The sequence below is a fragment of the Myzus persicae genome, unplaced genomic scaffold (assembly GCF_001856785.1).
Source record: "Myzus persicae strain clone G006 unplaced genomic scaffold, MPER_G0061.0, whole genome shotgun sequence".
Classification (NCBI taxonomy): domain Eukaryota; kingdom Metazoa; phylum Arthropoda; class Insecta; order Hemiptera; family Aphididae; genus Myzus; species Myzus persicae.
The window spans coordinates 53,089-70,786 of NW_019103983.1; the positions used below are offsets into that span (position 1 = coordinate 53,089).

Genomic DNA, 17,698 nt, shown 5'->3' on the forward strand with positions numbered 1-17,698 from the left:
CACACAATCGACATCTGTTCAAAAAAACCATATGGTCAGTTTAAAAAAAAGTTTTTAAAATACGATTCTTTGTTGTCGCTAAATATATTATATACTTATACAGTGACATAAATGTATATGTTCATACATTTATTATACAAACCCCTTGTAAAAAATAAACACAAGGCCGGCTCAACTTATTTACTGTGGTATATATATGAACCCCTTTGTGAAAAAAAAACACAAGGTTAGTCACTATATAGTATATGCGGGAACGAAACATTTTATTTTTATACGTTTGTCTGTGAAGTACGAAAGGCGAAGGTACCTAAACTATTATTTTCAAATAACGATTGTCTTGTAGATTTACTCTGATTTGTCCGAAAAACAGATGGTGCAATAATTATTCGTTTATGATATTTTTCCGGAATTCGTTAATAGTGAGTATAGATTATTAAATTTTTGTTTCAAAAAACCTACTTGCAATAAAGTATTTTAAATTTACTCATAAAATAATCAGCACCTGACCAACATTGCTCACGTTTAAAAATGTTTTGTTGGTTTCAGTTGTTCATTTTAAATCTCTTATTTCGGAGCTGATTAATATAAAATTGTTTACCACAAAAAATGATACCTCAACAAAACGTTGCTTGCCTGTAATTAAATAGCCTCAAGTAAAATCACTACCTTTTTGGATTTTAAAAGCTTTTTAGTTTTCTCCCCGAAAATTCAAATATTTATAATTCTAAACTCTTATTTGTTAAGCAATATCCGCACGTTATTATACGATTTATCTGAAGTCTGATTTTACTAGTAGGCTGTTATTTTTGTTTGACATTTATACCAAAATGCAAGGAAGTTAATTTACATGCAAACCGCATGTTGTAAACCAAGTTGATTTGAACTCGGGTTAGGTTTGCATATACATTAACTACCACTAATACAGTAATACGTAGGTACCACTCAAAAACCTAGTGGGTACCTACTTACATTTTAATTTTCAAACTGATCTTTTTTGGTAACGTTTTATAATTTATGTTTCACGATTTAATATTAGTTTATCTATTATACTCGACGACTCGACGTATAATTGACACGAGTCAACGTTTGTGTAAATAAATAAATACAAAATACGTTTTGCGTATAACCGCAGCATATAATATATACATGAATTCTGGACATTAATTTATTCTCACTAATTACAGGTGGAAGGTAAACAAGGACCACCCGGCGCTCCAGGATTGGTAAGTACCCCGGTATAATATTATTTTGTATTGTGTTTCCATATACATATACCTAAACACACTCGCGTACAACAGCGTAATACGATACTATTATGATATTGAATTATATTCGTATACCAGGTATAAACCTATATACAGCGCGTCCGTTTTGCTTTCACGAGTCTACTTACACATCAAAAAAAATCGTGTCAAACTCAATGAAATAACACATGCGCGAGCGAGCTCGCTTATCTAGAGTATTATTACTATTTACTTGTATTATTTAATTAATAAAGGTATATATTTAGGTTTTCCAGAATAGTTGTCGATAATCTGTTGTCGAATATTAAACTATTATTTGATATTATTTCGGAAATTTTTCGATCTAGCAGAATGAATGACGGCGGCGGCGATACGAAAATAATTCGATTCCACCCACGCTAGAGATTACTGATTAACCTATTATAGGCGTATACTATTATATTGTACCTACGATTTTTTTTTGTTTACTCGCACAGATCAATATTCTCCGCATACCGTTCTATCCCTGATATTAATTTATTATAATGTTTTCTTATGTACCTACCACATTTGTGCTGCAAGAATATCAATTTATAATTCCCATAGGTTTTTAATTCTCAGAGACATTATTTCTTTCCAAAGACATTTATTGATGTTCACGTTATTAAATAGACTTTATTTAATATAGTAATAATAATATGAGTTACAATTTTCAAACATAGAGTCGACGCTCTGCAGACGCGTACTTTTAATAACACTTTTCACGAACACGGTGAAGTGTAGCAATTTCACTATACACGGTCCATTGCGAGGTAATATTGGACGACGACGTGTTTTTCGATTTTTTTGTTTCGATACAATTTGTATGCGTGTAATAAATACATACGACGAGGCGGCAAATGCGTATTTGTCGTGCACGAGGAGAGATGGTTGTGGTGCAAGTGCAATGGGCTGCACCAGGCGGCTTGAATACCAGCCTGTGAATATAGAAAAAGCAGAGAAATAGCAGAAAAAAGGCCGGATTTAGCGTGACGGTCGTCCGTCGTATAACTATTGTGTAAATGCACCGAAGCCGCCACAAAAAAAAAAGATAGAAAAAATGCATTTTTACAAAGAATTACGTACACATAAATAGTACGATGACGCGTGTGTGTTTGTGTGAGTACTACGGTGCAAGCGAAAGAATATTATAACGTGGGGAGATCGTTGGCGAGTTCTAGATCTGTAGCAGAGGAGGAGGTGGTAGTGGTGGAGAAGAAGGGGAACACAAGAAAATATTTACTCAGTTGTGGTTTACGGGCCGACAAGCACGGACGGGTTGGAAAATAAGGGGTCGTATTATATAATAGTCACATAAATATCACATAGTAAATGTACACCCGTGGCCTATATTATAAACTGTAGGGGGTTCGTTACACGCTCGCGTCTCGTTCACACATTCGAGCAAGACGGACAACGACGCGATATCTAAACCAAATATTATAAGTAGGTAGGTACATCTAATTAATAGTATCTGAGCGGTATAATTATGGTGACCTGATGTAAAAAAATAGTACAGTATTCCTTCGCCGCTGTACGTCTGTATACGCCGACACACAAATGAAATAAATGTAGATTTAATAATCAATAATTATATTGTGTCATGGTATGCGAGTATAAATTTGAATCATTCGCGTTGTGTAAAATAATGTACATATTATACATTTATTTTGTATAGTGAAACGCGTTATATATATCACCACTTCACGTGGTTATGTATATTATAGCTGTAGTATTATATTTTCTAGTTTTGTGGAACATGATATGATAGTACAAACGCATATTATTATATATACATTTGACTAAAAAAACTTGTTTTTTTACCCATTAATATAGGTTGGACCGAAGGGTGACCGAGGAGAACAAGGGCTGCAGGTACGTTTTCATTTACCTACTTCTATTTTAGTTTTTACTAAACTAAAATTTGGTTGATTATTATTATTTTATTTTGATATTTCACTAATGAAAATGAATTGTGGCAGTGAGGAATGAAAACAAACTCGTAAAAAAATGATTTGAGTGTTTGCGTTTGAAAGTGAAGGGTATATCTTCAACAAGACATGTTGGTTTCTAAGATTTTAAAAGTACATGTCAATTATTTCATAATTAAAAAGTTTTTTAGAGATTGTATTTTATTATTTTATTTTTATGACACTTTAATTAATAACTTTACACACACATATTTATCAGAGTAGTGATTTCAAGATATTATACACATATGTACAGGTACCTACGATTTTCATAAAATTGTGGTGTCTATTATTATTTGTTATAATACGGAGTTTTTGATTTTATAATTTAACTGAAAATATAATAAACACTTGTGGGAAAATAAATAGTTGGTATAAACTGTTGGTTTTTTAGTCTGATTTTGTGTTTAAATTAATACAATAATACAAATACGTTTATACTTTTATTTTTAAATAATATATTTAAATTTTAAATGTATTAAATTAAATCATTCTGTTACTATATAGAACCTCAAAGTCAGAATACTATAGCTTAACTGTTAAGATAACTACTTGTCTCTGGACCAATTTATTTCAAGACGATGATGAATGTTTTGAGGTTATGGAAGAGATCACTTGTTATATTAATGAATTGATTTGGGACTTGTAGTGGTTTGATAACTCTGAGTGGAAATGTTCACAATGCTTTTTTGCAAGTTGATTAACTGTTTGACGTTTTTTTGTTAATATTTTTAAAATGTCGAAAGGCAGCCTTTATCACGCACCATGGGACACCTGTAATAGGTGTCTATGGATTTAAAAGCTTATAAAGGAGAACAGGACGGTCTTTTTCCGGATTTCCGGGCGTTATCCGATTGCGTCTCATTTCGATATTTTATACTTCTTCAGCGTTGTTTGGATTTCGTCCCTATAAGTCAGATAAATTAAAAGTATGTAGCGTGTCTTTAATTTGTATTGGCCCGGGGTATTATTCCTATATAAATACGATTAGTCAGAATTTAATACCTATAAAATTCATAGCAATTATTAAAAAACAATAATTTATTGATAATCAAATAAGCAATGTTAAAAACAACAATTATCAAAATTATTTAACTTAAAAGTTAAAACCTATTGATTTTAAAATTAATAAGCATCTAGATTCTAGACTAAATATAATTTTTTACATATTTTATAATAGGACGTAATTAGAACATACAAAATATAAAAAAAATGTCATAACCTGAATTTGATTTGAGACGTAATCGACTGTCTCCAGGTTTTTCAGGCGCCATATTTGGATAACATAATATGACCATACTGGTCTGATGATTGATTTCTAAATAAACATTTCATTTTTGAGACTTGTTTGGTTTTAAAATATGGTGATGTAAATTTACTTGAAAGTTTAGTTGATTTTATTTTTTCTTTGTGTGGTTTGACCTGACTAATCTTTTATCTAGTAAATGCATTAATGCCTAGGTATTTTTTCGATAGCTGTAATGGAATTATGTTGTTGTTTAGTTTTAGCGAAGAACTTAAGTATATTTTGACAGTCAAGTTTACTTTTATTGTTATAATTTATTTTTAATTAATCATAAATTATATTACATACGGATTTTAACAATATTTCTCTATCTTATTTGCTGTTCTGTGAACAAACTGTACTAATCGTAGGGTTGTTTTATTTTTGTTTAATTTTTTCAGGGCACACCTGGTCTACCTGGGCCAATTGGCGAAAAGGGTCTCAGAGGTGACAAGGGTGATCGAGGATTGACGACGACGTTAAAAGGCGATCAATTCCCAACAGGCATCATCGAGGGTCCACCAGGACCACCGGGACCACCTGGTAACGAAATAGTTGTCGATAATATTTACCTAGACATTTTGACGAGACATTATCCAGTATACACTGTTAACGTACTGCAGTAGAGTTTTGTCTTGACTTTTTATCCTTAGCGACTTAGCGTAGTAATACAAATCTTTTATATGTATCTACGGAGTAATGCTCAAGCAGAGTGTGATTCCCAGGTCTACAATTTGCTCTACTGAACTTTCAATTATATTTGAAACAATTTATTTAATGGTGTCGGTATAAAAAAAATGCTTTTGTTGTATACAGTACCACCTAGGTATATTATTTATCCGGAACAAATGTTTAAAAAAACGACCGCCGGGAACACACTTTCTGTAGATATATCTTTCCGTGTTATCGTTTTTATGTCGTTTGCCATTATAGAATCTTATACAATACGAGTATATGTACACTATATAGACCATATACGTTATTCGTTTTGCTATCTGTCGGACCTGCAGCACTCATTATTGAACAGCTGCGGTGTCGTGGAGGTCAGCATGCGAGTAATATTTTATAACTTAAACACAGGACAGTACAATATATTTTATACTTTATAGTCGTAGCGTACTGATGATCACACATGTGTTTTGTTTGTTGCTTGTAATTTTCAAGGTCCGGTCGGTTTGCCTGGCGAAAAAGGCGATCTGGGCCCCGTAGGGCCGCCTGGACCCCCCGGCGAAAAAGGTCGAGGGAAGAGAGGAAAAAGGGTAAAGGAATTTAAAAAAAAACAGACACGATTTATACATTTATATTAAATGATATCGATTGACACTCTATAGCCCGAACTTACATTGGACCCGTGTCGTACACGCACACGGCGACAACGGCCGACATGCATGCGCCGATGACGCATCTAATGTCACAATGCAAATTTTATGAATGTGTACTTGTTTGCACGTTTCCATAGGGTTCTTACCGTTATATATTTTGCGGGTTGGTGGGCGTTTCTCGAAGGTGATCAATGTTTCTGTAAACAATATCGATATTTCGATGTGGCGCGACGGTCCTCGAGGAAATATCACCGGTGCATGCGATGAGCGAAACATGTGAGGGTGGAGATATTAAAATCTGATACGTAGGGCCAGTGATTGTCCACAGCAACGTCTGTGCTACGATATTGACTTGTACTCTCCGTAACAGCTAATTCACAATGTAGAATTTATCCGGCATATATGGAACAGTGTACCAACGTTATATTATATACTTCTTTACACTCGAATTCGTATATTTTGCACATACAGAGCGATTCATCAATCACGATCACCTCAATTTTATAATTTTATACTGCATTTATTCAAAATGTAATAATTGTGGATACTTTTAAGTAGGTAGATGACTTATTTAAGATACCATATTTTCAAAAACATCGGTTTTCGTATATGTCTTTTAAGCAGTTTCTGCTTATACACTCTACTTTATTTTCCCTAATTCTTTTTCACTGCAAACTATTGTCTAGACAATTTTGTTTTTGAACATTGTGATGTAATAGTATAAAATCTAAATCAAAACGTTATGCAGTAAGAAGATAATATTTTTTCACCACAATACTATCTTAAAGGCTAAAACACCATAAGAAATCTAAGTATTTTAAAATTCACTTAGTCTTAAAATATAAACACAAATTATTCAAAAATCAAAATTAGAATGAACGAATAATCAAAAATAAAATGGTGGCAATGCTCGGAGAATCACCCTGGTTGTTAATTATTAATAATCGCCAAATGGGAGCTGCGTAAAATTGGAAAAATAATTAATCGATAACTACTCCCACACACTTCGAACATATAATAAATAATAATAATATAATATATTATTGTGAATTGCCCGAGTAATAATAATTTATTATTCTATTTATAAAATACTACCTATAAATCGTACGATATCACACAATTAGATGATTATAACGATCGTCGTGATCATGATCATCACGACGTTTGTACTTGTGTGTGTGAGCTATATAATATTATGAGCATCGTGCTGAGTGCTGGCGTAGGCTGCGAGAAATGTTTGTGCTGAGAAACTATTCTGAAAACCCTGTGCATGCTTATAAATACATACATATACACTCACATACATGTGCGCGTGTGTACGGGAGCGGATATAGTGGGAAGACAAGACGGTGGGGGTTGAATCTACCTTCTTAAATATACCATTTCAATTACACTTTTCTCGTCTATGAGTTCGTTCACAAAGATATGTAATAATTTATAATTGGTATTTGAAATTAACTATCTACGATATTTTATATGGGGATAATTTGTACTACCTCTTATAATCTTTTAAGATAATTTTAAAATTCAAACATCGGTATAGAAATGTCTGTGCTTTATCCGCTGTAAGACCAAGATTACTATGATGGATTTTTGAACCTCGTCTTGACCCTCCACATCGTGTATCTGGTTTAATTTATACCATGTATAATGTTATATTATATTAGGATTTAGGACAAATTATTTTATAGGGACATATTTTATATTTCACCGCCTAGTTTTTTCATTCCTAGATCCGCTCCCGCGTTTAAATGTATGGTGCAAGTCGTGTAGTTAGTGCGTGTACTCGCCTGCGTATGTTTATGTAGTGACGTATAAATAGTGTAGTAGTTTTTGTTTGTTTTTTTTTGTGCACGTGGTAGAAGATTACGTACTTATAATATTATACCTATTATTATACCTGAACTCGATGTGTTATATACTTATATATATTATTTATTATGATGTTTTATTTATTCTCTGTGTACACAATTTATTACCACGTAGCGAATATTTTATGTGTTTAGATCGATACAAATTTGCGTTGTTCTCACACAGTCGTCTTCCGACTGCTACTTTATATTGTTGTTATTATTTTTATTATTACTATTGTATTGTGTGTAGTAATAATATACCAAGATTTTATTATATTATGATATCGCTTAACGGTTTGTCAAGGAACTGTGTCAAATGGTTATTTGTTTTTTTTTGTTTTCTATAATCACTCGCTATTCTCCAGGATTACCAGGTCACAACGGTACGGACGGTATCTCGGAACCAGGTTTACCGGGACCCCAAGGACCTCCCGGCCTGCCAGTAAGTACACCACACACACAATTCGCACACACCCGCTTGCTCGCGCGATAATACTTAATTTTAATAAAGTCTTTACGAAACTCGTATAATCGACTCAGCGCTCGGTGCTGTCACCCAAGCCGACAATTCGAAACGGTTCGCTTGACTGCGTCGCAATATAATAATATAATAAGTATATTATTATATTTAATATTATTAAGCTCGTTGCGATAACAGTAATGTACGCTTACGAAGCTTTTCGTTTGCTCGCGCGTTTCAACCGTCCCTATTTCGACCCTGCGCTCACTTTTAGCCCGATTACTATATACGCAGACTTGAATCGTTGCTAAAATGGCGTACAAATTCTATCTCTTCCAACTGTATTGTATTCTTATTATTTATAAAATAAATTGTATTATAATGTTATCTACGCTGTACGTTATCCGATAAAGTCCAGACAAATGATACCTATATTTATATTTATATTATAGGTAATCATAATCGCGTCTGACATGCGCAAGTATAACACCAGTTGAATCGCTTCGATGGGTCCATCAATGGTCGATTTAAAAATAACACGTTCCGATCCGCGTTGCCTAATAATAATAAAAAATTCGGATATTCGCATAGATTTCATACTTTTTTCCACGGTTTTTTGACGAACGACTTTTGCTGCGCTGCGGGTATCGAAGAATTCGTTATGCGTTCTAAATTTTTTATTCAAATACTATTCTTAACAAAAATATTATCAAGCTTGACAGTCGCGGTGGCGCCGACTTATGTATACAAACCGTTACCGTGTTCGTGGTTGCGTTTATATTAACAATAATTGTTCGTCCACCGCGTGTTTTTTGAGCACACGAAATGTAGTATCGTTCGGCATGAAATTCGATATTATATACCCTTACCTGCTATAAGTACAATAATAGGCAAAACCGTGCTATTAAAATGATAACATCTCGGTATTAAATATATGCTCGAACTCGGAGTTTGTTGTCTTGAACGCTGCCCGCCATCCAATGTAATCATTAAATATAATATTATTGTTATTCGTAGGGCACGTCGGGTCCTAAAGGTGAAAAGGGAGATTACGGAGACATTGGACCTCCCGGTTTGATGGGACCTCCGGGCTTACCAGGTCCACCTGTAAGTATATATATCTTATCAATATAAATATGAATTAATATTTATTATCACGGTGTATATATTATCATATTATTTTGACGTTGTAAGATGTATTGACTAAAATATGACTATCTTGATTATTTTATTCCATGTAATTTAGAGTACCTAACCCCCGATATATACAGGGCCAGTGACTATTAAGCATGTTCACCCTATTTTTATGCTTATGTCATGCATGTATAACAATTTTAATCTTTTGGCATTTTTCAATAAACTTGGAGATCATATTTTCGAGTCTTTGAGATTTTTTGTACCACTGACACTATGGAATTGTGACAATACAAACTTCTGTTTTTCAAATGGTAGCCACTCTAATTCTATTTTAAAGGGGGTTTCTCATTTTAAAAATAGAGGCTTGTATCAGCACAGGACACTACTTGGGTACAGTGAAACTTCTCTTAACGGACATCTCTAATTAGAGGACACTTCTCAATAACGGACAAAATTTCCGGTCCCGGCATAGTCCCGTTGAAAATAATGGATAATGCTCCTCTAAATAACGGACACCTCTGAATAACGGACGCGGATAGGTTTAGGTAGTTAGAAGTGTTTCAATATATCTACTAACGGACAGCTATTCAAAAAATATGAACTTATTGTACATGCAATAAAATATGTACTATGACAATATTATTATACATGATATTATGATGCAGTTTTATTGTCAATAGTTAACCAACTCCAGTCTAATTTTGAGGAAATTGCAATACAAGAAAAAAAACAAACTTATATTTCAGATTTTTTTTTCAATAAGTAATTTTGTATAATGTATTTTGTTACATCTAAATAATTGTAGTAAATTATGTTATGATAAACCTAAAGTAAGATATTTTTTAAAAAGTCAATACAATTTAAATTTTCAGACTTAAATACATTCATATTATTTTATTAATTTTTCCCAATAGCGGACAATTTTGTCGGTCCCCTGAATGTCCGCTATCTAAACGTTTTACTGTATTATAAGAAATATATAAAAAATTTGAAAATAATACGGTATTTAGGTATACTTAAAAATTCTAAAAGTCAGAATTTAATTAATGTACTTTCAAAGAAAAAATGTGTGAGAGAACATGCTTAATAAATCACCCTGTATACTATTATATAATATAAATAATCCTATACATTTAATTATAATTGTAACGAACGTTTATAGACTGTAATTATATAATACGATCCTCTCGTATTTCATAGCATTTTAAGAGAAGTTGAAAGCTTTTGTTATTGAAAGCCCGCAATTCAAAGAATTTGCCATTATTAATTGTTTATAGCTAGTAAACCCTGCAAGAGACTGGATAATTTATATTAATGTTTAAACAATATTCGTGTAGAATCAAAACAATAATTGTTTTCGAGTAACAGCTCCAAAAAAATATATTATGAGCATCAAAAATAAAATAAAATCCAGATATTATGTTGCACAATAAGTGTCTCCTGTGTTACACATAATGTAACTGAAGAAAATCGGAATCTTGATTTTTTAAGATTAGTTTTAACGACGAAAAGCATAATTGTGTGCAATGTGTCATGTATATAGTCAGTATACTTACAATCATTTTATTCTATCGTTTCGTTAAGTGTGTAATAATGTAAATTGTCTAACAGGGATATCCAGGACAAAAGGGCGACAAAGGTGATAAAGGCGAGTCGGTTAGTATACAAATACGTTTAATCTTTAATAATATGACTATTATTGGCGGATATGTGTAAATGTTTTTTTCTCATCATGGACGATTTTCTGCTAAGAATTTATACTTGCTGAACGTCATAGTCGAAATTAAATTGTTGTATTTTGTACTTAACATTTCGTTTTTGTTTTGTTTTCAGAAATACAACAACAAGAAGATCAGAAGACGGCAAGTGAGTGTTGATTTTTACTCCTTTTTTTTACAATATACTTATTTTTCTTCTAAACGTTTTAAGAAACGGGCGTTCTTGCCGCTATATATAATATGTGTATACAACGTATGTTCGCAAAACGATATTTTTTTCCACTCCTTAGCCAGGGGATTGGGGGGGGGGGGGGTTGTCTACTTTTCTCGTCCAAACTTTGCTCATAACTTCCCGAGTGCGAAACGCGCGTGACTTTTTTTCCTTCCTCGTGTTTATGGTTCCGATCCTGTGACATTTTTTTGGCAACGTCTTGCGCACATATTTCGAACAAACTGCTCGTATTGTACGCGTGACGTGAAAAATTATGAGTTTTTGTCTGTAGGCGTTATCCACAAACATGCTGGCCGTCCACTGATTCTGATCTGCTTTTGAAACTAATTAAAAAACTCATCCCGATCACCGAATTACTTTTTGCGGTCGTAAAAAAAAGTACCTATTCTTTAGTAGATTTACATTATACGGTAATTCCATGTACAGCAAATGTAAAATAAACACATTTTTCTCGGAATTTATATAAAAATGTATATTATGTCATTAAAAAAAAAATAACCGATTTAAATACTGATTTTCCAGAAAAAATGTTATGTTTCAATTTTTTCGTCTTCATGTTGACTAACATATAATTTACTGTAATATCAAATGTCAGTGATAAAATAAATACAGCATCAACCGAAACGCTCTCCAAAGAATTCAGCGACTAATCCTTTTTCATCTTGCGCATAATATTATATATACATCAGACACAATTATTTATAAACTCATAGCCGCTGCAGCCACATGCACTTTTAAAGTGTAGAAAACTCGATTTATAATGATATGTTAAAATAAAATTTCGTAACACTTGACCTTTTGTAAGACACGCACTCGGTCTTTATGACCAATGACATTTATGACACTCGACTTTATGCGATACTTGTGACTGCATGGAACTCGTCAGTTCACATGTACGTAGGTTACTTTGTGGTTACTCTGTATGTGAGTTTGACTGAAAATTTTCCATCTAGCCACGCGTCCTTTTTTTTTAAACCACTGTGATTAGGACTTGGAAGTTGTATTAGAAGTTTCAAATTATTGTTTTATAGGCTTACGTTTTTCAGCGGACCAATCTGAAACTTTATTTTGAACAACGATGATTAAAAAAAAACGATATTAATTGGTGATCGTTTTTTAAATTTTTGAATAGTTTTTTATGCATATTCGGTTTAGCTTCTATAACTTCATATCTCCACAAAACAATATGTGTAATTCAATTTTGTTTTAACAATTTTTTTCTAACTTAAATTTTATTGAAACTTTGATATGAACTATTATTATAAGCGACACTAACCTAAATATATCAATTTATGACGATACTTGTCTGGATTTGGAGTATCTCTGTAGGATCAAAACAATTGAGAATTATAGTATCACTTTTTTTATTATTAGGTACCTATGCGTTAAGTTCTCTCCTCTGCTTCAACTTCCCCTCTAGAGGGTTTCTTTGTTCGACGAAAATAATTTATATTCTGTCACCAAGCTTGTGGAACACAGTTCGTTTATTTTATTTTTTAATTGTCGAACCTTGCGAAACCATAACTCAGTACACGGCTTTCGGAAAACGCGATCTTGGAGAAATATTTATAATAATAATATGCTTTTACAAATATGTGACATTTCGATTCTACTTTTTTCAGTTCCAAGGCGACGGCGCTTTCGAAACGATTAATGAACCGGTAAGTACCATGTTAATGTAAAACATTCTTTTTTTTGAAATTTTAATCCAATTTCGTAAGCATTAATGTGATTTTTTTTTTAATCCGAACAGCAGTTAGTGGGACCTCCCGGACCACCTGGGCCGGCTGGATTGCAAGGTACGTCCACACACATTTTACAAATTTTGTGTAACTTAACAAAGACATTAATAAAATGCTTTATTATTGTTGGATACATAGGTCCTCCCGGCATTAAGGGCGAACGAGGCAAAGATGGCGACAAAGGCGAAATAGTGAGTTATTTCCGTTTTTTAAGTGTAAAATTATGCTGTTGTAACAATTGATTTATTGCGGCCGTGTAGTGTACGTTTGTTAGTATAATACATACACACTGTAAATATTTAGTACCGTTAAATTTCGATCGATATAGAATGGTAACATTTATTTTAACACATTATATACGGTGTTGTAAACAGTTTGAAATTTGCAGCTAATCACAAAGGCTGTAAATTGTACAATATTTTAGGCACCTGCTAATGTATTATTATAATAATTATAAGTTGGAATAGACGTAAACCATGAGCACCTCCTGGGGGTTTGCCCGGGTGGCATGCCCTCCCCTCTATTTTATTTAGTATATTAATTGTTTTATCACTTATAAAGACAAAAAAACTAGTATATACTGTTTTATCGGATATTTTCGACTCCCCCCCCCCCCCAGTTTATGTTTCTGAGAGCTCTTTTGAGTTAACACCGTACAATATAGGTGTGTCATTAAAGATAATTACTATGTATCTAGTTAAGATAAAACTCATGTTTTGATTTGAAATAACTGTGAGAGGTGACTGAAAAACTCGTTACGCCATAAGCATTATATACATACATATGTTTATATGGGGATTGGTAGTATACGTATAGCGTTTAAATTATGTTTCCAATAATAGGCAATTGGCTGACAGTCGACAGGTTATTCGGAAGAAGAAAATTAAATCTTTTTTTTTCATTCGAACCGGATATTAAAATGTCTGGAACAAATTGATTCAGTACCTAGTATTTAGTTACCCAATGTTTGTCAGATATCGACCGAGTCAGACGGACTTTTATACCATAACGTCTCGCACGTAACCACGTTACCTGTAGTATAATGACTATAATATAATACAATAATAATAATCATAATCATAATAATATTATGAGCTCACATCGTCGACGGAGTAGGTACCTACCCACATCGTGTGTACGTGCTACGTGTGTATTATTCATATTATAAAACCTGTATTTAGTTGTTATTGTTTTTATAAGTCAACTTGTAAATTCAAAAAATTAATTATTTATAATTCATTTTTATGTGGGGCAGTTCGCTTTTTTTAGTTTACCGAAAAAACACTTGAGCTATACAATACATAATATTGCACTAATATACTAATGTATTCGCCTGGAATTCGAAATGTTCTTAAAAAACACTAATCGTTTGGTACTCTTCCGGAGAAATATTAAAAATATATTGAATAACGATGCGTGTGTTCAACGTTCTGGGAAGTAGAAATGTTTTCATAAAAGACGGCTGATCGGAGTAAATAATACCTAATAAGTAATAATGCACGCTTGATGTATACAATTATTATCTTCTCCAGAACATAAGACACATAATATTATATTGTTATTATTTCTACGAATGAGATGTGTCGTATAATAATATAATATACCATTCGAATACCTTAATTGATCTTCTGAAGTATATATTATATTATAATATACTGGTGCGCTGCTGCATTCGTTGCGTGTTATCGATACATTGTTTGCGCTTATCAAATTTTAAGGGCGCTTTAAATGTTTGAAAAATTAAAAAGCTTATATTTTATGTGTTTAAAATGTTGTGCACCTTCCACGTCCTGCATTTTAAATGTTCTGTAACGAATTTCACGCGTGTACAGGGCAAGCGAGTCGCCATAATAATATTTCGGAACGTTTATAAGTTTTATATTTTTATTTTACTTCACAACGATTTGTATAAATAGTTATGAATAGTGCGTGTGATTTTTTTGAAAATATGATAAATTTAAAACTCTAAATACACCTTACACGATATAAACACATACCTGTTGAAAAAAAAAAATTATAATACTGATAGGTATACTTAATATCTTATATTAAAAAAAAAGAAAATAGTCCTAATATCTCTGTACACAAACACACACATAAGTCGCGCTTACGGGTATTATAATGTGTATATTATGTATATGAGTGCACGCGTGTTAAAGTTAATGTGTATAATCCGTTATTTTATATATTATATGTACGGAATTTCATATACGTTAACGCTTTAATACCTAAGTCCTGCGGACCATACTTTATACATGAGTGTGTCATATACTCATATTTATACATTAATTATACAGCGTGCGTCGGAAAAAAAATCGGAAATCCTCTCTATTTGTGTAATGTGTAGTTGTGTAAATGTGTTACAATATTAGTTATATATTTAACAATAACTTGTATGGATAATATTATTCGTATTGTTCGTATAATATGGGTTATTATCGTTATTTATCTTTAATCACCCCACGTACCACAGAAAAATATCGATTTTCCTGAATTTCTATACTGAATTATTGACTCGCGTAGTCTTTACAAATGGAGATCAATCGTACCGGAAATAGCATGTAAAAATTTTAAATGAGATAACAGGAAGGATTACGCCGATCGATTTCAAAATATTATCTAAGAGGTAATAATTATTTTACCCATTACACATGTTTGTGTTTGGAAAAGTAGTAATATTCATAATATTTATAGCTTTGAGCGTTATCGAATCAATATAGTTCCTTATAAATCATAATGCTATTGATTTTTATATATTCGATTACTTTTGGCTTTAAAACGTTGTCTGGATAAATGTTTTTCCAAAATACAGTGAAATCTCTCTTAACGAACTCCTCCAAATGTTAGACGTTTTTTGAGGGAACAAAGTACAACCCTTCTACTAATTTAACGCTGTGAATAATGGACACCTCAGACTAGCAGACAAAACTTTCAGTGACTTTGTAGTGTTGTTCCGTTATTATTATCGTATATTCATATTACTCACATTTAGCTGTTGTAATTGTTTTTAAATTCAACCTATAAAATCGACAAATAAATTTATTTTTATTATTTTTTACGTGGCGTAGTTTATGTCCACTTTTTTAGTTTATCAAAAATGCACTTGCTCAATACAATATACAGGTTTTTTAAACTGCAAAACATTCGGTAAAATTTACCAACACAAAATACGTATAATATAATATTATAGGTACATAATATAATATACATAATATTGTGTAACGCCGACGTAGCACAATCAACAACGAATATCTGCAAGCCAAGGTGGTGGTGCTGGGGGGGGGGGGGCGTCGACCGGTATTATTCCACTCACGATTTGCGGAGGGACGACTTATTCTGCGATTGCATATTTTTACCGTCCGATTTCCCAACGGCCAAACGTTGAAACGTCGTGGTGATAATAATATAGTTTCGGACACACGCTGCAGTAATAGTACACAGCTTCCTGGCCGACGAAAAATCGATAGCCACGATAATAATATTATGTATTATAATCTCGCGACGTCCAGTCAGTATGGAGGTACCTTGGTGGCTAGCCTGGGCCATATAATATGGTGTACTTGGAATACTTATAATAAAAATATAATATGCACAACGCACACGTCGTTTTTATGACCGCCAGCAGTAGCTATATCCACGTCGCGGTAATCCCGTCAAACGCTAAATAATATTTAAGGCGATTATTGCATTGCAAAATGAGCAACTCAATTATAATATTCACCGAGAAGTGAGAATATTTATTACATTTCCAAAACCGTTATAAATTTGTTATTCCTTTATGTTTTACGCCTGTAAACATCATGTAGATATTATACCCGTTACCCGTATTCGAAACTACACATAATATAGTGACACGGACCACAGACCTAAATTATATTAATTTATAAGTCGTTTTGTCATACATAACCTACTCAGTACTGATATTATGTAACATTCAATGCGGTCTATCGTGATCGACTTGAAATTTTATTGAGAATTTTATTATAACTTCCAATATGAAATTTAAGTTTATCAAAAATATAAACGAAAATGAATTAAGTTGATTTTACTTCAAGGTCTTTAATACATATTTTGCAATAAAAGTATTATTCGATTAAGAACAAACCAAATACATAACATAATTTTTTGTAAAAAAAAACCTTTTTTCTTCAAAGTATATTTGACTTTGCATGGTCTCTCTCGACGTTATACCATCAGCAGTTTTTGATAATATAATAATATAATATTTTAATCGATATTAATGTTTGTTTAAATTTATTTGCGGTGGTATTGTACCTATTGCACTGACAAATTTGTAGGGGTTAGGTATATTTTATATAACCTGAAATATTTTATAGTCATGGTCAGTCGATACAATCAAACTTGAAATACCAAATAGGCAGTGTCCACTAGTGGCACTGTCCACACCATACATAAATAATTATAAATAAGAGACCGAACAAATATCCTAAAATTCACGATTAATATAATTTGCAAAGTATGTAATATAATATTTCCGTCGTCGTTTTGGGTCCACTTAAGTTTTCGAAAACGGTACTCATTCATTCACAGCTGTTGTCTAGTTTTGATTCTATTGCTCACAATTACTTAGGTACGTACTATAATTTATCAAACATTCAATCACATCATTTAAAAGTTTTACAAATTTATATCGCAACATTGCGTGTTTACAACATTTGTTTTGAAGTGGGTGCGATACATACGTTATAATAGTATA

The 17,698-nt window shown here is 32.5% G+C and overlaps 1 protein-coding gene across 4 annotated transcripts in view; it reads left to right on the top strand.

The window, feature by feature from the left end:
• Positions 1-17,698, top strand: part of LOC111037208 (collagen alpha chain CG42342) — a 55,457-nt gene that overhangs the window by 24,610 nt on the left and 13,149 nt on the right. For all 4 annotated transcript variants that reach the window (XM_022319611.1, XM_022319607.1, XM_022319610.1 and 1 more), the window contains 10 exons: positions 1,185-1,223; positions 3,099-3,137; positions 4,919-5,060; positions 8,058-8,134; positions 9,170-9,259; positions 10,901-10,945; positions 11,123-11,155; positions 12,862-12,900; positions 12,993-13,038; positions 13,120-13,172. In XM_022319611.1, the coding sequence (XP_022175303.1) occupies positions 1,185-1,223; positions 3,099-3,137; positions 4,919-5,060; positions 8,058-8,134; positions 9,170-9,259; positions 10,901-10,945; positions 11,123-11,155; positions 12,862-12,900; positions 12,993-13,038; positions 13,120-13,172 (603 nt within the window). The remainder of the gene's footprint in view (positions 1-1,184; positions 1,224-3,098; positions 3,138-4,918; positions 5,061-8,057; positions 8,135-9,169; positions 9,260-10,900; positions 10,946-11,122; positions 11,156-12,861; positions 12,901-12,992; positions 13,039-13,119; positions 13,173-17,698) is intronic.